Genomic DNA, 23,453 nt, shown 5'->3' on the forward strand with positions numbered 1-23,453 from the left:
AAGACCCTCGACCTTTCGGCAATCAAGGGGGTGTAACGGGTGAAACGTGGCCTGATAGAGATCAAGAGCAAGTAGAAGTAGAGGCCGAAGAACGATGATCAAGAAGAGGTAAAGGCCGAAGCTGAAGAGGTTCAAGAAGACATTAGCCTACCTCAAAGGCTTACAAGGAGCAAGTTCAAAGAATTAGGAAGTAGTGGTAGAATGTTTTCTCTTTTTATAGTGTCTTTTGTAGAATGTTTAAATATATAGCTTTTAGGAAGGTGCTTGGAGGGAAACATTAGATACCTCTTTTGTAAAAGCATCTTTAGGCTTTAGTTTAGAATTTTCTAGAAGGTGACTCTTCTTGACTCACTATAGGCGTTAGGAGTGAGTGAAAGGGGACCTTTGGTTAGCTTGTAGTGCAAGCTTTGTAGTTTTATGACCGCTTGCTCCTATAAAAGGAGGGCTTAGGTCCTTCATATATTAGAATTGATTTTTGAAGTAACAAAACTCTCCCAAATTGGTGATTGAGTGTAGTGAGAACTTGCCTTCTCCTCTTCCTAGTCTCATCTTGAGTGCCTTGGTTCCTCAAGTGGCGGCAATTCACACTTATCTTGGAGCATTCACACTTCAAGTGGCATGTTCATCAACCAAGAGCTACAACCACATAAGTCTTCTCTCTTCTCCATCTATTTCTTCCATTTCCATGTCCATTTGAACTCCGTAAACATGTTTTAGGACTTGTCTTGCAATTCTCTTCGGTGTTTAAGTTTCTTTTGTGGTTTTCATCGGTTCATCTTCTTCTTTGCTGAACATGTTCGGTTCATCTTCCTTCTCTAAGACTTTGTTCGGTTCATTTCTTTTCTAAGGCTTTTTAATCGGTTCATTTGAGCTTTTAAGCATTCCAATCGGTAAAATTGGCAAGAAATGGACTTCCATATGTGTTTTGGCTTGGTTACTTAAGTTTTGGTGAGTTCTCGAAAGATAGAACATTGATCCAATTTTATAAAAGTGCCTAATCATATTCCAGCTCAAGTTGATTCCATAAAATGTCAAAGAATCATCTACATCTTGGTATTGGAATCATATCATGTGGTATCATGAGTTTAGGTTTCTTCTTGTTTGTGTTTTGAGTTGTTTGTAGGCTCTTTAATTCAAGAACTTTCAATTCTTGTTGTTTCATTTCTGTTTTAGGATAATTTTTTAGTTTTCTTGTTGTTTTTTCCTTTTGCTTTTACTTTGTGTTTGTGTCACTTTAATTTTTGAATCCTTACAAGTTTTGTCATAGTCATATTTTTCCAAGAATGTTATCAATTCCTTGTGTTCCTTTTGTTGTAATTTTTGTTTCTTGCTTTTGTGTAATGCAGTTTTCTGAGTTTGTTTCTTGTCCCTTTGATGCATTTTCCTTTTAGTTTTGAGTTCATACTTGTATTTTAGATCTATACAAGTTCTTATACATCATTTCTATTATGTCTTTGCTAGTTCTTAATTCTGTTTTTCATTCCTATTAGGATTCCTCTATTTTCCAGAAAACGTGCTAATTGTTTTGCCTTATTGCAATTGATTTACTTACTGGAATTTTCTGCAATTCTGGATTTGTGTTCGTCAAAGTGTTATAAAAAAGTAGAAAAAAGAAGTACTTCAAAATTCAAAGTACAAAAAAAATGATAAATCAAATACAAACAGTGTGTAATTCTGCCGAAAAAAATACGGTAATCTGGCAGTGATTTTAGAAAATTTATCTCAATTAATTGGCTTACTGTTTTTGAGTAATTCCAGTGCCATTGTTGAGCTAAGATCTTTGAACCTGCCGGTTGACCTAGCGCAAGAGCGTTGCCTCTTCACGATCTTTCTCGCCAACTTGACACCACATGCCCTTCAAGTCCGCACCACAGATAGTCGCTCTGAGAACCTGAAAACAGAATATGGCGCCTCTGCGGCCGGTGGCGCTCTGACGCTCAAGTCAGTAACAAGAACACCAAAAAATTGAGAGAAAACTATACTCTGTAGAACCGTACTAAAGTGCACTCAACCCAAAACAATGAGCCGTAATGAAAACGTACCTATGCAAATTCTCTTAAGTTTACCTTTATAGCTAGGTTTTTTCTCTCTCCAAGCAGTTATGCTTTGGACGCATGGCTCGCATCCAACCCTGCACGTGTCATCATCTGGGCTGGGGTAGCAGGTAGCACCCAGCCCTACACGTGTCATCATCTGGTGGGGGTAACTTGAGCGTCACTTCTATGTAGCATCCAACCCTACACGTGTCATCATCTGGGTTGGAGCAACAGGTAGCATCCAACCCTACACGTGTCGTCATCTGGGTTGGGGTAACTTGAGCGCCATTCCTACATAGCATGCAGTTGTGCGACCAAGTCTCCTACTCAAGGTGTAACCTAGCATGCAACACGCTCTGGAACGCCACCTGACAAGGCGAATATCGGATGCAACAAAGTACACCGTCTCTGTCATACTACTTGTCGTAGGTGCCACCTTCCTCTTCGCCACGCCATGCACGTTCTAACTGAGAGGAACTCGCCATCGATGAACGTGCACTCTGGGAATCCTGTCGTCGAGGAGCAAGCTATTTACTCCAACTCATTTAACCTTCGCGCCTCATGCTGACGTAACGATCATCTTTACTGAACTCACATGCTTGAACTTCCTCGCTCGAACCCCCAATCAGCTACAACTGAGTTTACTGGGAAGTTCGGCGATGTGCTTCTTGCGGCGATGCCAGACCACCTGATCTTCCATTATCTAATACGTCGATGACACACAAACCCGGCGACAACCGACTATGTACACTGCAGAACGCCACTTCCACGATCGGCGACCATGCTTACTTCTGAACCATTCGTCTTTCTCTTGTCCACGTGTTCTGCTGAGCACGCCCCACATAGTCACGTGCTACACACATCATCACACCCGATGACCTGGTCGGTACACAAGCCCCCCAGTCTTGAGCTGCAACTTGTTCAGTGAAAAGACTGAAGGGTTGAATTTCCGGCGACCTACGTGGCCTCGCGCGTTGGTGCTCATACTGTTCACTGAGTTGACACTTCACCAACCCCTTCGATCATACGACATGTGGACTTATCAACGACTATTATTCATTGCCGTTTGTGCTTCTCGCAACGTTCGAAACTCTTAAACACTTCGCGCCACTAAACTATTTCATTATCTTCTTCCTCACTCCAAACTCTCGAAACGCTTCTTCTCCTTCAATCACCATCTTGCTGAACGCTCTTCTGATCATCAAAAGGTAACTTTTTTATCACTCCCGTTGATATTTGCTGCATTTTAATCAATTTGCATCATCCATTAACTGTCTGGAGCATACGTTGTGGGTTGTTTTCGTTCTTTGCTTCACTTTTTCCTGCGTTTAGGGTTTCTAGCCTTTTCTCCGTGAGCCCCCCTCGTCCTCCCTGTCTTCTCCTTTTTCTGTTGGGTCCCTCTGTTTTCAAGCTCTCATCTCTTCCTTTTTCGTTTTCTTTGCATCTCTTCTGATGGCTCGCTCCAAAGTCACTCCAAACCCTCCTCCATCTCCACAAAACCCTCCGACGAAAACTTGTAGGGTCAACCCCTCTTTCTCTCACAATCCACCAAGGGATCCTAATATCCCTTCGAGCCAGGTCGTGAGACCTGCACCTTCACGACCTCCCCAACCGCAACCAAACCCACCTCACACCAGTAGAGTTGTGCGACCACTCCTAGACTATAAACAACTGTATCCCTAGGCCTCCTTAGCTTTGCTGGGTGAGACCTCCTCCATTAACACCGACCTCGACATCCTCCGCCTCAAGAAAGGTGATCAAGCTCACCTTTCTTTCAGCAAAGAACACGACGACAAAGTGGTTGTTCGACCTTGTCCTCCCGGATAACCCATTTGCACTTACAGCCAGGGGAGTAACGGCGAGCCCTTTTGCTTTATCTACGCCACGATGTTCAAGAAAGTCAAACTTCGCTTCCCCTTCACTCACTTCGAGAGGGAGCTTTTGACTGAGCTTGACATAGCCCCCACCCAGCTTCATCCCAACAGTTGGGCGTTCGTTAGGGCATACCAAATCCTTTGTGCACACTTGGGACATCCAGCTTCGGTGGACGTGTTCCTTTACCTGTTTGAGGGCAAGAACCCAGGCGATCATCTATGGGTCAGTCTCAATGGGGTTGCTGGGAGGTCCATCCTCTCCATCTTTCAGCAATCCTATAAAGACTGGAAGGGGAAGTTCGTGTGCGTCTGCTGTAATGACCAAGACCCCACTCTCCTCGACGGATTTCCCTCGTATTGGGTGGACAAGGGAATGAAAGAGACTAGCTTCAGGAGGGCTAGAGGGCCGGAAAAGATGGGGGAGCTCGACAAATACCTGTGCAACTTCTGGAAAGGAGTTTCCTCCTCTAACGTAACGTTGGCCACCTCCTCCATCATCGCCTATGAATTTCACGAAGGCCAACTAGACATTCATATAGGTTTGTCCTTCCCTCCTCTCCGAGTTCCCTTTCCTTGAATTCGCGTCACCTTGCTTTTTACATTGATGTCATCATTCTGATTCGCGCGTAGTCTTAACTAGCTAGTCCATGCATTAACTCATATTGCTTATTTCCTTATGCATCATCAACTGCTTGAATTTGGACTGGTTTGTGATCGTTGGCTTCTTTGTGCAGATATGATGTTGGGAAAAGGAATGATGGCTAAGCTGCACTCCATAGCCAAGCTTCACAACCTGGCGGCGGGCTCCCAAACCGTGCCAAACTCTGCTGCAGAAATCGCCGCCGCCCAAGGCAAACCTCCGCCAGTTGGCCCATCCGCCGCCGCTGCTCTTCTAGCCCCCGAGCGGAAGAAATTACCACTCAAAAAGGCTAAGAGGAAAGCCCCCATGGTTGTATCGGACGACGAAGCAGATGAAAGTACCGAGGACGGGCTGATCTGCAAGAGAAAGAGGGGAGCTGCAACTGAACCACCAGCAGCTGAGGGCGCCCTTCCTGACTACGTCGAGAACCCCCCGACCGCCTCCACGCCATTCAAGTCCGCTGGGGATGTTCTTGCTTCAAACGCCTCGGCTGCTGAAGTTGTACCTGAACAGCTTGCGGATACGCAAGCTTCCTCTCAAGCTGCAACAGAACTCCCCTCCTCACCACCACGCCTCGAGGCTCCCCTCGCCATCCAACCTTGCGAGGGTGGTAGTGAGAACCAACCTTCACCTCCTCCCTCAACTCCAGCCCTTCCAGCTCCTCTCCAGGAAGCCTTGAAGTCCTTCACAGTGCGCCTGAACGCCATGCTCGACGAATGTCTTCCTCAAATCGTCAGTGAAGGGCTAAAAGACTCCTTGGACAAGTTTGCGCTTGATAACCGCATCCGTCAGGAGGAGGCGAGCACCGCGAGAGCCGAAGCCGAGAAAGTCAAGTGTGACATGATGATGCAAGGGCTCGAGTTCTCGCGGGTAGAAAACGCTCTCAACGAAGAGCTCCGAAGTTTGTGCAAGGACAAGACTGAACTGCGCCAGAAACTGCACTACAAACTTCAGGACGCCGTCGAGCTAGAGAGCAAGCTCGTCCCTATGAGGGAGAAAATTGCAGAGGCCAAAAAGATGGCCAAACTCGAGAAGAGGTCGACCGAGAGGGAAACCCTTCTGGGGAAAGTTGAACAAGATCGAGACAAAGCCTCCAAAGAACTGAGCGAAACTGCTGTCGAGCTTGCCCAAGTTCACTGAATGCATGCAATCTGAATTCGCCGTTGCTTTAAATTACACCAGGGCGACAAAGTCTCTTTACAAAAACTTAAAAAAGGTAAGCATGCAAACTTAATAACTTGGAAACTTTGATAAACTTCTAAACTTTCTTTATTGGGTGGCCTCATTAAAAACCCTCCTTAGGGAAAAAAGAGTGCCCCCTTGAAAAATTGTTTTAACTGAAACATCTTAAACTGTTCAAGTTAATTTCTACTTACAATGCCTTAACAGTAATAAAACTTGAGATGGGTGGCGTAACAAGTGCGAGGAATCGCCCCTCCTTCCAGCGTCTCCAAGCGGTAGGCGCCGTTCCCGAGCGCTTCGGTTATTCTAAACGGTCCTGTCCACTTGGGTGACAATTTGTTCTCCATCTCGTATTGGTGGGCCTTCCTCATCACCAGGTCACCATCTCTGAATTGCCTCGGCCTTATTCTGGAGTTGTACTTGCGTTCAACTCTTCTCTTTACTGCCTCAGCCTTCACCCGCGCTTCCTCCCTGACCTCATCCAGCAAATCCAAGTTCATCCTCCTTTCTTCGTTGGAGTCTTCCGCCACGAAGTTTTGGAATCTCAGCGAGCTTTCCTGGGTTTCAACTGGAATCATCGCATCACACTCATACACCAAACTAAACGGGGTTTCGTGGGTTCCCGATTGCTCAGTGGTATGGTACGCCCATACTAAGCGGGGAACCTCTTCAGCCCAAGACCCTTTGGCCTTCTCCAACCTCCTCTTCAACCCTCTCAACAAGACCCGGTTGGCTGACTGCACTTGCCCGTTCGTTTGTGGGTGCTCCACAGAAGCAAACACCTGCTGAATCCCAACATCCCCACACAGCTTCTTCAACAGGTGACTTGCAAACTGAGTCCCATTATCTGATACCAAACGCTTGGGCACACCAAATCGACACACAATATTCTTCCACATGAAACTCTGAATCTTGTGCACAGTGATCTAGGCTACTGGTTTTGCTTCAATCCACTTTGTGAAGTACTCGATCGCCACAACCAAATACTTCATCTGCCTGATCGCCAAAGAGGAAAAGGTCCCAGTATATCGATTCCCCACGTATGGAACGACCAGGGGCTATAAATTGACTTCAGCTCTTCTGGAGGCGCCTTGTGCCAATCGGCGTGCTATTGGCATTGCTTGCAACACTGGGCGTATTTCTTGCAATTTTCCCTCATCGTGGGCCAGTAATAACCTGGGCGGAGGGTTCTTGTTGCCAAAGCTCGACCCCCGATGTGACTCCCACAGATCCCCTCATGGAGCTCAGCCATAATCCTCATGCACTTCTCTCCATATACGCATACTAAAAGGGGATGTGTGAACCCGAACCTGTATAACTCGCCATCGATGAGGGTGAACCTGCTAGAGTTCTTCTTTATCTTTCTGGCCTCCATCAAGTCCAATGGGAGCATGCCATCCGCCAAGTAGCGCTGGTACGGCGTTATCCATGTATCTGGCTCATGGATAGCGCAGACTTACGTTATATTCGTCTCCCCCCCTGGACGTGCTCTGACTCTCGGCGTCCTCAGAGTCTCCTGAGTCAAAGATCTATGACTCTTCGTCGTTCCTTCCATTGACTTGCACACGTGAAGAATCTGGTGATCTACCACGAATGCTCGAGGTGTCTTCAAAGTTTCTTATATAACAGTCCTCTGCCTGCCCCCCTTGCCCGAATTGGCGAGCTTGGCTAGCAAGTCAGCTCGGGCATTCTGCTCCCTTGGCACGTGCACCACTTCGAACAAAATGAAGGACTTCTTCAACTCTTGAACATACTCCAGGTAATCCGCCATCTGCGGATCTTTGGCCTGAAACTCACACGTTACCTGCCCGGTGACCAACAACGACTCACTCTTGGCCATCAGCACCTTTGCTCCCATCTCCTTTGCCAACAAGATACCAGCGATCAAAGCCTCATACTCCGCTTGATTGTTGCTGGCTCTAAAGGCAAACCTCAGAGATTGCTCTATCAACACACTGTTGGGTCCCTCCAAAATAACTCCAGCCCCGCTATCCAGCTGGTTAGACGACCCATCCACCGAGAGCACCCAACGAAAATCATCCCCGGCGTTCTGCACTGTTTCAGAAGATAGCTCGACCACAAAGTCAGCGAAGATTTGCCCCTTGATCGGTCCCCGTGGCTCATACTTGATGTCGAATTCCGACAACTCTACCGCCCATTTCACCATCCTCCCAGCTACATCCGGTTTTTTCAAAACCTTCTGGATGGGTAAGTCGATCATTACCAACACTGTAAAGCTCTGGAAGTAATGGCGCAGCCTCCTCGCCGAAAATACAACCGCCAGCGCTGCCTTCTCTAAGGTCTGATACCTCACTTCTGGGCCCTGCAACACCTTGCTAACAAAATAGATGCGTTTCTGGACATGATCTTGATCCTGGACAAGCATCGCACTTATCGCCCTCTCGGTTATGGCAAAATATAACCTGAGGGGCGTTGCCACTTGAGGTTTGCACAGAACCGGCGGACTCGCCAAGTACTCTTTGAGCTACACAAAAGCTTCTTCACACTCCTTCGTCCAAACAAACCTGTTATTTCTCTTCAAGCATTGGAAGTATGGGTGGCCCTTCTCTCCACTGGCGGATACGAATCGAGACAGAGCGGTCATCCGGCCCATGAGCTGTTGCACCTCCTTTACAGTGGCAGGACTCCTCATCGCCAGAATGGCAGCACATTTGTCGGGGTTTGCCTCGATTCCCCTCTCCGACAAGAGAAATCCCATAAATTTTCCTCCCTCCACGCCGAAAATACACTTCTCAAGATTTAGTTTCAGCTTGTATCTGACTATTGTAACGAACAACTCTTCCAGATCAGTGACATGCCTGCTCTTTTCCAGAGATGTTACGACCATGTCTTCAACATATGCCTGCACATTCTTCCCGAGCATAGGGGCGAGCACCTTGTCCATTAGCCTCTGGTACGTGGCCCCCGCATTCTTCAGCCCGAAAGGCATCACCTTGTAGCAATAGCATGACCTTTCCGTCATGAAAGCAGTCTTCTCCTCATCCATGGGATGAATTTTAATCTGGTTGTATCCTGAGAAGGCATCCAAGAAGCTGAGCAACTTACACCCTGACGCACTGTCTACCAGGGCATCCTTGGCAAGGGATAAGAATCCTTTGGACAGGCCTTATTCAGATCTGTGAAGTCAACACACATCCGCCATTTCCCACTGCGCTTCTTGACCAGAACGTCTTTGGCGAGCCATTCTGGATATTGGATCTCCCTGATATGGCCTGCTGCAAGGAGTTTCTGCGTTTCGTCCTTGATCACCTGTCTCTTTTCCTCGTTGAACTTACTCCTTCTCTGGCGGATTGGCCTGACCTGGGGATCCATTGCTAAACGATGGCACAAGAAATCGGGGTCAATCCCCGGCATGTCTGAAGCAGACCATGCAAATGCGTCCAGGTGTCTACTTATCACCTTGGTGATCTGGTCTTGTGTCTCGCTGTCTAAGGTTTTCCCCAGTTTAAACGTCTTGTCGTTGATCTTCTTCTCAAGCCACTCCTCCACCGGTTGAGGCCACATGCAAGCCCACCAAAGGGTAGATTTGGGCCAACCATAGAGTTATGGCCAAGAGGATCCAAGAAGACGTTCTTTTACATGTTCAAATGCCATAAACTCTAGTGTAGAGTAGACTTTAATTTCTTGTCAAAATTAGCATAGGAACTTTATTTGTAATTTTCTTAGAATTAATTTTGGCACCTAAAACACCAACCTAGGTAAACTTAGAGTTTCTAAAAAAACCTCTAAATTTACCAAGGCCGGTCTAGAAAGCCCATGGAGGGGGTGAGCATAAAAACTAGACACACCCCTCCCCATGTGCTCATTTGTGCACCCATGTGCCATGTGCACCCATATGCTTCACATTTACATTTCATTTGGCTAGCATTAGGGTTGCATTATGGTCCTCCTTAGCCTATAAAAGGAGGAGCCTACACCTTGTATTTTCAAGATTATTGTGAGTAAAGTTATGCTGCCATTTTTGTGCCAAGCTTTGCTTCTACCTAGATTCTAGGCTCTAATCTTCACATCCTTCACATTTCCTTGGGCTGGCCGAACCTCCCAACTTTCATACATACCATGCACCTTCAAGATCACCATAGCTCTTAGGAGGATCTTGCACACACACATCCATGGCTTCCGCACCATCTCTTACATGATTCAAGAAGAACTTCATGAATTTTGCCATCACCTCTTCTCGCTGGCGATCAGCGCTCTCGCAATACCTAACTCCCTGGCGGTCTCCGGGCAGTTTCTCTCTTCCTCCACCCGAGCGGCGCTCTCGGACCTCGCCTCGATATCCTCCATTGGCACATCGCCCTTGACGGCCACCTCCAACGCTGTATCCACAACTGGCCAGTTTTCCTGCTCAGGCTCCACACCAGGGGGCGGCGTTGTGGTTACGTGGCATACAGATCTTGAGGTTGTTTTCATAGCACTTCTTCGCCTCCTTCTGGTCAAAACAGATGGTGATAATCATCCCTTCCATTGATGGTAGCTTGACCTTCATGTGCCTTGTTAAAGGCACAGCTCCTGCCTTGTTGAGCGTTGGCCTTCCCAACAGGATGTTGTATGCCGATGGAGCGTTCACGACAAGGTACTTGATCTTCTCTGTGCGCGAGGCCAAGCCATCTGTGAACGTCTTCCTCAACTCAATGTACCCCCTGACCTCCACTTGATCACCAGCAAAACCGTACAAGCAGCTCCCATATGGCCTCAGCTGGTCAGGGGATAACTGTAACTTTTCAAAAGTTGGCCAAAACATCACATCTGCCGAGCTTCCTTGATCGACCAGCACCTGACAGACTGTCCTTCCCGCCGTAACAAGCGAGATTACAATAGGGTCATTGTTATGAGGCACGACATCCCTAAGGTCTTCTTTGGTGAACGTGATGTCCACGTCGGGTGAGTGATCCTCAAAGACCTCCACTGACATCACAGACCTTGCATACTTCTTTCGCTGCGATGCAGTACACCCACCACCCGATAATCCACAACATATGGTGTGGATCTCGCCGTGGATGGGTACTTCGTGCTGCTGTCCTTCACTGCCCGCCGATTGTGAGCCTGATGATTGGCCCGCTTGCTTCTCCGGCAAGTAATCCTTCAAGAACCCACATTTGACTAACTCGGCGAGTTGGTATCCCAAAGCCAAACACGAGTTGATAGAGTGGCCAAAGCTCTTGTGGAACTCACACCACGCGTCCGGTTTTGGTCCCAACACCTTATCTGTCGTCTTTTCAGGCACTTTGAGCTTGGCAGCAATGTTCAGGATGGCTATCAGGTCAGCCAACCTCATCCCGAACTCATACCTTGGCAGGCGATTGGGCTCTCTAGCCCTCCCTGGGCCCTTTCCCTTGCTCTTCTTTGGATCGTAAGGATGATGCACCCTTTGACCCTTGTACCGTCCCGTATCCGGGCGTTGACTAAGTCAAGGTCAACGTCAACGGCTGAGAGTCAAAGTCAACGCAAGGCTTCGCCTAGGTGTGGAGACGCCAAGTGCCAGCATCGCCGAGAGGAAGCGTCGCCAAGGCAAGGCGTCGCCTAGGTGAAGGCGTCGCCCAACCAGGGCGTCGCCAGATCAAACAGTGTAGAAACAAGGCAATCACAGCGCGGTTCCCCGATACCCATGGGTAGGAAAGACCATGGAGGGAGCGGCACCGTGGGAAGGCCTCAGGTCCCGATATCTCGGGAAAGTGATAAAGAGAAAAAAAAAGGTGGCTTCAAGGCCATAGTGATAACATCAAGGTAGGGCAGCCTGACTCGTGAAGTACCCCTGCCACCCCAGAGACGCCTTCGGGACAGACACGACCCAAGAGGAAGGTCACGCCCAGGGTAAGCGGGTGCAGGGTACGAAAAGAAGGCAGATACGCTCTCAAAGTAAGTGGCTAGATACTTGGGGGCATGAGTTGACACCCAAAAAGTCACCCCTAGCGCATTAGCCCTCCCAAGCAGGAGGACTCACACGTAGAAACGTCCCCAGATGGGCAGAAACGCCCCAGATGGGGTCACGGCGTCGTGAGGCCCTCCACGTGTACAACAGCCATGTCAGAATGGAAACACCCTTTAGTCAGGTGCCAGGTAATTAAGAGTCATTCAATACAGTTTCCCTTTCGAGCATTCAGGTACTATAATGGCTCCCAAGCGTTTCAACGACTTAAATGCGCTAAGTTTTCTAATTAAAACGCTTTAATGAGTGCGTTACGTTTGTGATTAAAAGCGCTTTAAGGCGCTTCAAATGCTTGGGTAGTTTAAATAGCGCGGAGAATGTTGGAAAGAGGGTTGGAACTTTCGGCAAATTTACCAGAGAACTCTCTAGTTGCTTGCTCGTGCTTCAAGGTTACGCACAAGTGACTGGAGAATATTTTTGCCTGAAGGAGACAACACACACACATATACACAGTTCTTTTACCACCTTCAGAGTGCCATACGCAGTGCTCAGACACGTAGGTGGACAGTTTTGGTGTTTCTTCCTGGCTGACTTGAGCGTCGGAGTGCACACGGCCGCTAGGGCGCCCCTTTGTCCTCTTTTTTGCAGGAATCCACAGGCAACCAGTGGGAAGGAGTCCCTAGCTGACGGTTGAGGTCTCGCGCAAAGACGTCCCGGTCAACCGGACGGAACAACCCTTCTTCCCTGTCGCGACCTTCATCACCCTCTGCGGCTGGATCCTCGTTTGAGCGCGGGGCTTAGCTGGGGCCACATTTCCCATTTTCTCGGAGACTTCGCTCTTAGCGGCGATGTGAGCCACGGCACGTCGCCGGATTTCAGCAAGCAGTCGAACAGAAAACACCAAAGCTTCAACAAACTCTAACTGTGGTTGGGAATCACCTTTTATACGGCCCCACGGTGGGCGCCAGATGATACTGTCGTTTGACCTAGCGCAAGAGCGTTGCCTCGTCACGATCTTCCTCGCCAACTTGACACCACGTGCCCTTCAAGTCCGCACCACAGATAGTCGCTCTACGAACCTGAAAACACAAGATGGCGCCTCTGCGGCCGGTGGCGCTCCGACGCTCAAGTCAGTAACAAGAACACCCAAAAACTGAGAGAAAACTATACTCTGTAGAATCGTACTAAAGTGCACTCAACCCAAAACAATGAGCCGTAATGAAAACGTACCTCTGCAAATTCTTTTAAGTTTACCTTTATAGCTAGGTTTTTTCTCTCTCCAGTCAGTTACGCTTTGGACGTGTGGCTTGCATCCAACCCTGCACGTGTCATCATCTGGGCTGGGGTAGCAGGTAGCACCCAGCCCTACACGTGTCATCATCTGGCGGGGGTAACTTGAGCGTCACTTCTATGTAGCATCCAACCCTACACGTGTCATCTTCTGGGTTGGAGCAACAGGTAGCATCCAACCCTACACGTGTCGTCATCTGGGTTAGGGTAACTTGAGCGCCATTCCTACGTAGCATGCAGTTGTGCGACCAAGTCTCCTACTCAAGGTGTAACCTAGCATGCAACACGCTCTGGAACGCCACCTGACAAGCCGAGTATCGGATGCAACAAAGTACACCGTCTCTGTCATACTACTTGTCGCAAGTGCCACCTTCCTCTTCACCACGCCATGCACACTCTAACTGAGAGGAACTCGCCATCGACGAACGTCCACTCTGGGAATCCTGTCGTCGAGGAGCAAGCTGTTTACTCCAACTCATTTAACCTTCGCGACTCATGCTGACGTAACGATCATCTTTACTGAACTCACATGCTTGAACTTCCTCGCTCGAACCCCCAATCAGCTACAACTGAGTTTACTGCGAAGTTCGGCGATGTGCTTCTTGCGGCGATGCCAGACCACCTGATCTTCCATTATCTAATATGTCGGTGACACACAAACCCGGCGACAACCGACTATGTACACTGCAGAACGCCACTTCCACGAGCGGCGACCATGCTTACTTCTGAACCATTCGTCTTTCTCTTGTCCACGTGTTCTGCTGAGCACGCCCCACATAGTCACGTGCTGGACACATCATCACACCCGATGACCTGGTCGGTACAATCTTGAATTTTTTGTGGTTACAATTTCATTATCCAGTTCGTTTTATATCATTCCAGATAAATCGGTAAACATCAAGCACAGTTTGCACAAAAATATTTTCCAGTAGTTCTGTTTTTGTTTTCTTCATCTACTCTAGTTCTTTTCTTTAGGTCTCTTTTGTGTGCCTTCTTTTTTCATTGAGTACCTTATTTTCTTGTTTGTCTTTTATTCACTAATCTTTGAGTTTGTCATACATTTTGTATTCCTTTTGTTATAGCCTTTTATTGTTTATACCTTTTCTTGTTTGTCCTTCATTGTTTCTTTGGTTTTGTGGTGATTAGCTTTGAGATTGTGTGCTATTGCTTTGAAATCTTTAATTTGAGGTTACTAAAGGCCTCCAGATAAGATTGGTAAAGGGGAGTATTCTTTCTTTGGAGTGCTTTGAGTGACACTTCACTTCGGCATTTTGTTCTAATTGTTGCTAACTTTGTTTTCTTAACATTGTTTGTTCTTGTGTTTGCTGTTTTCTTTTCTAATGGATACCTATTCAAGTGAGGAATCTTCAAAGCCACGCTCTACTCATAGAGCTTATGTTGTTAATGAATTGAAAGAAGCAAGGAAGGCTCTTGCTCAAAAGGATGAAGAATTGCAAAAATTAGAAGCACGGTTGGCTAAGATTGAATTGCAACAAGAAGGAGTTGTCCATTCTTTGCATGAGAGGCAACCTTCTCCTAGACATTCTTCAAAAGGTTCTGCATCTGCTCACGGTTCTAGGGATGATCATAGACGAAGGAGGCATCATCCTCATACCAATGAAAGAAACCATCACCATGACCAAAGACAACACCAAGAGTCCAAGCCTCAAGTTCCTTTTGTCAAAGTTCCTAGTTTTAATGGTTATAGTGATCCAAATGTATATATAGATTGGGAGGCTAAATGTGAACAAATTTTTAACACCTATGAGGTTGAAGAGGACCAAAAGGTGAAGATAGCTACCCTAGAATTTTTTTATTATGCCATGAAATGGTGGCATAGCTATGTAACGGACATTTGCTACAACAAGAGACCTCCCGTGGTCTCTTGGAACAATTTGGTTGAGTGTATGCGCTTTAGGTTTGTACCACCACACTTTAGGAAAGACCTCATGTTGAAGCTCCAACGGTTTCAACAAGGCACGCTAAGTGTGGATGCATATTTCAAAGAATTGGAAACGCTTTTGCTTAAAGTTGATTTGAGAGAGAGTGAGGAAGCCTTGATAGCTAGGTTTGTAAGTGGTCTAAGGAGGGATATTCAAGATGTTGTTGAGCTTCAAGAGTATTCATCTTTGGGATCTTTGGTTCATCTTGCAATGAAGGTTGAGGCCCAAATTGCTAAAAGAAATGCTTTTAAAAATTCTCCCAATGATGGTTACTACAACAATTCTTGGAAAAATAGAAGATCTTTTTCCAAAACTCCTTCTAAAGAGTCTTCTTTCAAACCTAAGGAATCTAGGCCTTCGACTTCTACACCTAAATCTCCAATTAAATCGTCTAGTAGGAAATGCTTTAAGTGTATGGGTTATGGTCACATTGTGGCTAATTGTCCTTCTAAGAGGAATATGTTTGTGCATAATGGCATTGTAGTTAGTGAGCATGATTCGGATTCACCTAAGCATTCTTCACATTCTAGAACATCTAGTGAGCATGAGAGTGAGAAACCACTTGAAGGAGATTTGTTGGTTGTGAGAAGACTTCTTGGACAAGTTTTACAACCTTTTGATGAAAGTCAAAGGGAAAATATTTTTCATACAAGATGTCTTATTCAAAACAACATTTGTTCTTTAATAGTGGATGGGGGAAGTTGTGCTAATGTGGCTAGTACAAGAGTAGTAGATAAGCTTGGATTCCGTACTATCTCTCATACAAAGCCCTACAAATTGCAATGGCTAAGTGAAGTAGGCGAAATCATTGTGAATAAACAAGTCCTCATTCATTTCTCTATTGGAAAATACAAGGATGAGGTATTATGTGATGTTGTGTCCATGGAAGCAACACATGTTCTTTTGGGAAGGCCTTGGCAATATGATAGAAAAGTTTTTCATGATGGCTTTACCAATAAACTCTCTTTTGATTTCCATGGTCACAAGGTCATTTTGAAATCTCTCTCTCCAAGGGAAGTCCATGAGGACCAAATTCTTATGAAGAAAAAGAGGGAGAGTGAAAAAGAAAAGAGTCATAAGCATACGCTCTTCATTTCTAGGCATGATGTCCAAAGGGATATAGTGGCTCACAATCCTATTTTCTTAGCTATTCCTAGACCTCATAAGATAGAACAACTTGTAGATAGTCCTCATTGTTTGGATAATTTGGTAAAGGAGTTTCATGATGTGTTTCAAGATCCTCCAAAAGGCCTTCCACCTTTGAGAGGGATTGAGCATCAAATTGATTTAATTCCGGGATCTTCTTTACCGAATCGTCCGGCCTATAGGACCAATCCAAGTGAAACTAGGGAAATTCGCCAACAAGTTGAGGATTTAATTGCAAAAGGTTGGGTTCAAGATAGCATGAGCCCTTGTGCTATGCCTATTATCCTTGTCCCTAAGAAAGATGGCACATGGAGGATGTGTTCGGATTGTAGGGCTATAAATAACATTACAATTAAGTATAGGCATCCCATACCTAGGCTTGATGATTTGTTAGATGAATTGCATAGTTCCAAAAATTTTACAAAGATTGATCTTAAAAGTGGCTACAATCAATTCCGTATAAAACCAGCCATGTAGATCAATCTAAGGTAGTGGCCATTCAAAATTGGCCTACACCTACCAATGTGAATGATGTCCGAAGTTTCCATGGTCTTGCTTCTTTTTATAGAAGATTTGTACCCAACTTCGGTACCATAGCTGCACCTCTCAATGATATAATAAAAAAGGATGTGGTTTTTAATTGGAGAGAAGCACAACAAAAAGCTTTTGATGTTTTAAAAGAAAAATTGACTAATGCCCCCATCTTAGCCCTTCGTAATATTGCTAAAGCATTTGAGATTGAATGTGATGCTTCAAGTATAGGCATTGGGGTTGTTCTCCTTCAAGAGGGCCATCCCATAGCTTATTTTAGTGAAAAGTTGAAAGGAAGTCATCTCAACTATTCCACTTATGATAAAGAATTGTATGCACTTGTTATAGCTTTGTTTACTTGGCAACATTATCTTTTTCCTAAAGAGTTTGTGATTCATAGTGATCATGAATCTCTTAAATATTTTAAAAGCCAAAACAAACTTAACAAGAGGCATGCTAAGTGGGTGGAATTCCTTGAGCAATTTCCTTATGTGATCAAGCATAAGCAAGGCAAAAATAATGTTGTGGCCGATGCACTTTCCAGACGATATGCTTTGCTAAATCTTTTGGGTACTCAATTTCTTGGCTTTGATCACATTAAGGAACTTTATCATGATGACTTTGATTTTTCTCTTATCTATCAAGAGTGTTTAAAAGGAGGACACAAAGACTTTTTTTATACAAGATGGCTTTCTTTTTAAAGGAAAACGTCTTTGTGTTCCCCAAAGCTCCATTAGATTATCTCTTGTTAGAGAAGCACATGAAGGAGGATTAATGGGTCATTTTGGGGTTGCAAAAACTTTGGATGTGTTACATGAACATTTCTCTTGGCCTCATATGCATAAACATGTTCATAGTTTGTGTGAAAAATGCATAGCTTACCGTAAGGCTAAATCTAGATTGCATCCCCAAGGTTTATATACTCCTCTTCCTATCCCTTCAATGCCTTGGGTTGACATTTCTATGGATTTCATCTTAGGATTACCCAAGACATCTAAGGGAAAGGATTCCATTTTTGTGGTAGTGGATCGTTTTTCAAAGATGGCTCACTTTATTCCTTGCCACAAAGTGGATAATGCATGTCATATTGCAAACCTCTTCTTTCAAGAAGTGGTTCGTTTGCATGGTATTCCTAGAACTATTGTGTCCGATAGGGATTTCAAAGGCTTACAAGGAGCAAGTTCAAAGAATTAGGAAGTAGTGGTAGAATGTTTTCTCTTTTATAGTGTCTTTTGTAGAATGTTTAAATATATAGCTTTTAGGAAGGTGCTTGGAGGGAAACATTAGATACCTCTTTTGTAAAAGCATCTTTAGGCTTTAGTTTAGAATTTTCTAGAAGGTGACTCTTCTTGACTCACTATAGGCGTTAGGAGTGAGTGAAAGGGGACCTTTGGTTAGCTTGTAGTGCAAGCTTTGTAGTCTTATGACCGGCCCTTGCTCCTATAAAGGGAGGGCTTAGGTCCTTCAAATATTAGAATTGATTTTTGAAATAACAAAAACTCTCCCAAATTGGTGATTGAGTGTAGTGAGAACTTGCCTTCTCCTCTTCCTAGTCTCATCTTGAGTGCCTTGGTTCCTCAAGTGGCGGCAATTCACACTTATCTTGGAGCATTCACACTTCAAGTGGCGTGTTCATCAACCAAGAGCTACAACCACATAAGTCTTCTCTCTTGTCCATCTATTTCTTCCATTTCCATGTCCATTTGAACTCCGTAAACATGTTTTAGGACTTGTCTTGCAATTCTATTCTGTGTTTTAGTTTCTTTTGTCGTTGTAATCGGTTCATCTTCTTCTTTGTTGAATATGTTCGGTTCATATTCCTTTTCTAAGACTTTGTTCGGTTCATTTCTTTTCTAAAGCTTTTTAATCGGTTCATTTGAGCTTTTAAGCATTCCAATCGGTTCAATTGGCAAGAAATGGAGTTCCATATGAGTTTTGGCTTGGTTACTTAAGTTTTGGTGAGTTCTTGAAAGATAGAACATTGGTCCAATTCTATAAAAGTGCCTAATCATATTCTAGCTCAAGTTGATTCCATAAAATGTCAAAGAATCATCTACATCTTGTTATTGGAATCATATCATGGCCCCTTGGGAAAGTCTCTAGGCTTCCCGAAATGTGTTGGTCTGCTTCTGTCTCTCCTCCTCTCAGGTTCGTCGGGTGCCTGAGCTCTGTTTCGGAATTCTTTCAATTCCTCCAGCTGCATGTATTTGGTGGCTCTTTGGCGCAACTCATCCAATGTCGCGGCCGGCTGCATGCATAAACTATCTGAAAACGGTCCCGGCTTCAGTGCAGTTACCATGTGGTGCATTGCCACTTCGGGACTAAGGTTCCGTATGTCCAAAGCCGTTTTGCTGAATCTATCCATGAAGGCTCTCAAGGACTCCGACTTCTCTTGTCGAATATTCACCAAGGCGATCGAGGTGAGGTGGTGTGGTCGGCTGGTAGTGAACTGAGCTCCAAACTTAGTTTCAAGTGTGTCAAAACAATCTATGGACTGTGTCAAAACAATCTATGGACTGAGCCGGTACTCGGGTAAACCAGCTTAAGGCTGCTCCCTTAAGGGAGGTGGGAAATATTCGGCACCATAGCGTGTCTTCTGCCGTGTGCAGGCCAACCTGGGTTAGGTACGCATTCACATGTTCGTCTGGGTCTGTGGTTCCATCATATTTATCCAACGTGGAATTGCTCCAGGTTCCCGGCAAGGGAACTTCAAGGACAGTGTCGGCAAAGGGGCTCATTCGGGGTGACGTGCCTAACGCGTTATATAAGATCGGCCTCATGTTTCCCTGATACGAGCTTCCGATCTCATGTGTGTCCGCGGCTTCCAGAATTGTCGGCCTCTCAGCAAGCTTTTGTTTCATCCGAGCATTCTCTTTCCTCAAAGCCTTTATCTCCTCCTCGCTTTTCTTTTTCAATAAATCCATCTCCCTTTGTATCTTCAATATCAATGTCATAGGGTCCAGATGACTGGTTTCTTCTTTGGCATTCCTATCGTTGCCTGTCATGTTCCTCGCAGTTACCATGTGGAAAATTCGTGGGGTTTTTCTTCTCGGCCCCACGGTGGGCGCCAAAATGTTCCTACAAGACCTAAACCCTGCAGAACACTTCCTCCTGTGGTGATCTTCTCGTCTTTCAGGTCTTTCAGCTAGGCTTCTTCCAACCGGAGTCTCCTGATCTGGACACGATGGGGGGAGGGGGGGGAGGGTACCTGCGAAGACACTCCGACGATCAAGTTAGACCGAGAGCTAAGTACCAAAATAGTTGGGAATGAATAGTTACCTTGGGTCTTCTGCTATTTATACTGCTCTAGATGGGCTATGGTTGTTATGTCCTGCTTTAAGGTCCAAACGAAGGCCCAATTGTGCCTTAGCTGTGCTTATCACCTAAGTTGGCTTGTTTATACCTAATTACGTGTTTAGCTTCGCATCTTGTCGTCTAGTCGGCCTTTCGGCCATCTGGTAGTACAGCCTCTAAACTTCACAGGGATACTAATTTGCGAGTATATGTCAACATGTTCAACTAAAACTACTTCCTTCTCAAATTTATCTACCTTAATGTCGTATGACTTGCATGCAATGTTCACGAGGATTTTTCTAGAAAATAGGGTAGAAGAAGTTCCTTTTTAAATGGGAAGAAGGAATTAAAATATTTAATATGGCTCAATATTTGAAAATTATATCTTATTTAACTTCACATGATCTGACCACTGATTTCTCTGTTTCAAACATTGGTAATGCATGCATCAAACCATGGATAAGCGGGGTTTTTTTTATTATTATGGAGCAATTTCACAAGTTATTTACTGTGTTTTAAAATTTTAAAAAATATTAAAATAGATAATTCGTGTTGTGTTGAAGTGTTACAACTTCAATTGAAATGAAATTTGATTATATTTCTTCCTAATAAAGAGAGTGGTACATTGAGCGTGACTTATTCATTTGGTTAATCTTTTAAAATTTTACCTATTTGAGTAATTAATAAGTAAAATGGTAAATGGTAGAATTCCCTACAGAGGCCACATTTAATATGCTTTGCATGAGTTGATGGTAAATTTTGTATAGAATTGAATCTGTCTATCACTGTCATTTTATTTCTATTCTCCTTTCTTCTACATTTAGTTTTCGGATTTTATCAGGGATTAAATTTTTGCATGATGCTGTAATAACTCATATGCAGTTGACAAAGTGTTTGTTTATATTGTTTTCACATAATCAGATTTCTATAGCAATATGTTTCCGCCGGTTGACCAGGGTCGTCTTCATGCGTGGCTTATCCTCACAAGCTAGGGCACCTTCGTTCTGCTCTGTCTGTGAGTACCTGAAAAGAAGTGAACAAAGGGGCGCCCTCGCGGCCGTTTGCACTCCGACGATCAAGTCAGCTAGCGAGAAACATCAAAGGTGACACACCTCCGTATCGAACACCGTGACTGGATGCTCTGAAGGTGGTCGAAAATACTCAGTAACTAATATTGTGTTGCCCTAATTGTCTGTGCGTACAGTGGGTGCGCCGTGAAACAACTAGGGTTTTTCTTCTCTGTGTAAACTGTGAGAATTAGGTCAAAAAACTTCCACCGTTTCAAACATCCCAAGGCCCCTTTTTATACACCTCCCGCATTTAAAGCGCGTTAAAGCGCATTGAAAGCGTATAAAAACATGCATTGAAACGTTCGAAACTTAACTGAATTAACGCGTACCTTAGTGAACTATTAGGAAAGGCTTGATGTTTTTAGTGCTTATTGCCACTTATTCTTCTGACTTGATCGCTGCTCTACACAGAGAGCCTCACAGCGCCGTAACCTAACTTAGGGTTATTCCATTGTGTGAGTCCTCTTTCCTCAAAATGCATCTGGCGCAGGGGGTGACTTTCTGGGTGCCAACTCATGCGCCCCAGCCTCTAGTCATTCGCCCTGGGAGTGTATCTACCTTCCTCTCGCACTACGCACGTGGTTTGCCCCTGGGCGTGCCCCTCTCATGGGTTGTATCTATCCCAGGGGCCTCCAAGCGATGGCATGAGTACTTCACGAGCCAGGTTACTCCCTACTAGTACTAGAACTATGGCTTTGAAGCCACCTTCCTCTTCTCCTTATCACTGCTCTGAGGTGCTGAGGCCTTTCGCGGTGTTGCCCTTTCCACGGTCTTTTCCTACCCGTGGGTATCGGGGGGCAGCACCGTCGATGCCTTAACCTTGGCGATGCCTACCCCAGGCGACGCCTCATCTTGGCGACGCCTCACCTAAGCGACACCTACACTAGGCGATGCATCGTCTTGGCGACGCCTTACCTTGGCGACGCCCCAAGTGGTCAATTCGTTGAATTTCTTCCTTGGGTCCCTTGAGGGGCCCCACCATACGTTGACCTTTGACTTTGACTTTGACTTTGGTCAACGCCCGGGGACGGGACGGTACACAAGCACCCCAGTCTTGAGCTGACACTTGTTTCAGCAAAAAGACTAAGGCCTCGCCCTAGCATCCACGTGGCATTCCTGTTGACGTGACATTCCTTTCATCAGTTGACGTGACGCTCTCTGAGCGTCTGACGCAACATTCTCTGCACCAGAGATGTGACGCTTTAAGTTGCGCTTTAATCTTTCGACACGTTGCGCGATCCAACGGCGGAGGATGAGTGTCGTTGGCGCTTCCAAGTTAACATTATAACCTTTCGAAATCGCGCGCTCAAGGCACTGTTTCATCTGTTCTTTTCGCATTCTACTCACTGTTCACCTTCTTCTCCAAAAGCTCTCACTGCATTCTTCATTCTCTCCTTAGCACTTCCAAAACCGATACTCAAAAGGTACGATTTTTCTCCTTCAATGGCCCTCTTCCTTAACTTTTTGTACTGATATAACTGCCTGGGCCTGTTTATTTGCATTTTTCTTCCTCATTTCTCTGTTTCTTCCCTTCTGAACTTCTCGCATGGGTAGGGGTTTTCTTAGGGCTTCTTCCCCCTTTTCTTCCTAACCCCATTCGCTAAACCTTTTCTCTTCTTCATTCTCCAGTTTCTTCATCAATGGCGCGTACCAAAACAACGGCCAACCCTCCACCCTCCAAAGTCAACTATAGGGCCCTTTACCCATGGGCTTCAGACGAGCTGCTCGAGGAGTACTCGTGCTTGGTCTCCACAAAGGCTTGGAGGGATCACGTAGGACAGTCGAGCGCCTACGACCATCGTGCCTTCGCGAAAAGGCATGATGATGACATAGCAGTGTTCCCTTGTACCTTAGGGGAGCCTGTATGTGGGGATGAGCGGGCCAACAACGGGGTCCCCTTCTTCTATTTCTACCAGGTGGTTTTCAAGCGCATAGGGATGCGCTTGCCCTTCTCCAGGTTCAAGAGGGAACTGTTAACTGAAATCAACATTGCCCCAGCCCAGCTGCACCCCAACGGCTGGGCCTTTGTCAAGGCCTTTGACATCTTGTGCGGGTTCTTCAAGCGCGCTCCCTCCGTCGACATCTTCCTTCATTTCTTCGAAGTGAAGAAGCAAGGGAAGAGCCTCTGGGTGATCCTCAGCAACATCCCTGGAAGGGTCCTCCTGACCTTATTCCAACAATCCTTCAAGGGGTGGAAAGGCAAATTCTTCAAGGTTTGTTGTTCCGACTTTGACCCCTCCGCCCTTGACGACTTCCCCCTATACTGGGTGAAGGAGGTGAAGACCATGAAGCCCAAATCCCTTGACGAGTTGCCCTCGAACGATCGAGAGGCTTGTCAAATTCTGACCAGCACGGGGGGCTTCGACACTGCCACCCTGATAAGCCTAGAGTACAACGTTGAGGCTCTAGCAAAATACATAAGTATGAGAGCCACCCCTATAACTCTTCCTTCACTGCACTTTCTCGTTCTTACTTAGTGTATGACTTACCTGCTTTCTTTGTATAGTGTTTGACTTGTGCTTAACCCCTACTACGTTTGTCTTTTTGATGCAGATTC

The 23,453-nt window shown here is 45.6% G+C and overlaps 1 protein-coding gene across 1 annotated transcript; it reads left to right on the plus strand.

Annotated features, from left to right (window-relative positions):
- Window positions 1-14,252: 14,252 nt before the first annotated feature.
- On the plus strand, window positions 14,253-16,478 carry LOC137809910 (uncharacterized). The gene is made up of 3 exons (XM_068610970.1): window positions 14,253-15,430; window positions 15,956-16,305; window positions 16,396-16,478. The coding sequence occupies exons 1-3, from the start codon at window positions 14,253-14,255 to the stop codon at window positions 16,476-16,478; spliced, it is 1,611 nt and encodes a 536-aa protein (XP_068467071.1).
- Window positions 16,479-23,453: the final 6,975 nt, after the last annotated feature.

Source organism: Phaseolus vulgaris, chromosome 2 (genome assembly GCF_000499845.2).
Source record: "Phaseolus vulgaris cultivar G19833 chromosome 2, P. vulgaris v2.0, whole genome shotgun sequence".
NCBI classification, from domain to species: Eukaryota; Viridiplantae; Streptophyta; class Magnoliopsida; order Fabales; family Fabaceae; genus Phaseolus; species Phaseolus vulgaris.

Bases quoted from the DNA above. Each gene is read 5' to 3' on its own strand.
- LOC137809910 (XM_068610970.1), top strand. From the start codon at position 14,253: ATGGATACCTATTCAAGTGAGGAATCTTCAAAGCCACGCTCTACTCAT. The intron at 15,431-15,955 runs GTTGGTTGTGAG...CTTCATTTCTAG, and splicing joins AAACCACTTGAAGGAGATTT to GCATGATGTCCAAAGGGATA. The intron at 16,306-16,395 runs GCACATGGAGGA...ATGATTTGTTAG, and splicing joins CCTTGTCCCTAAGAAAGATG to ATGAATTGCATAGTTCCAAA.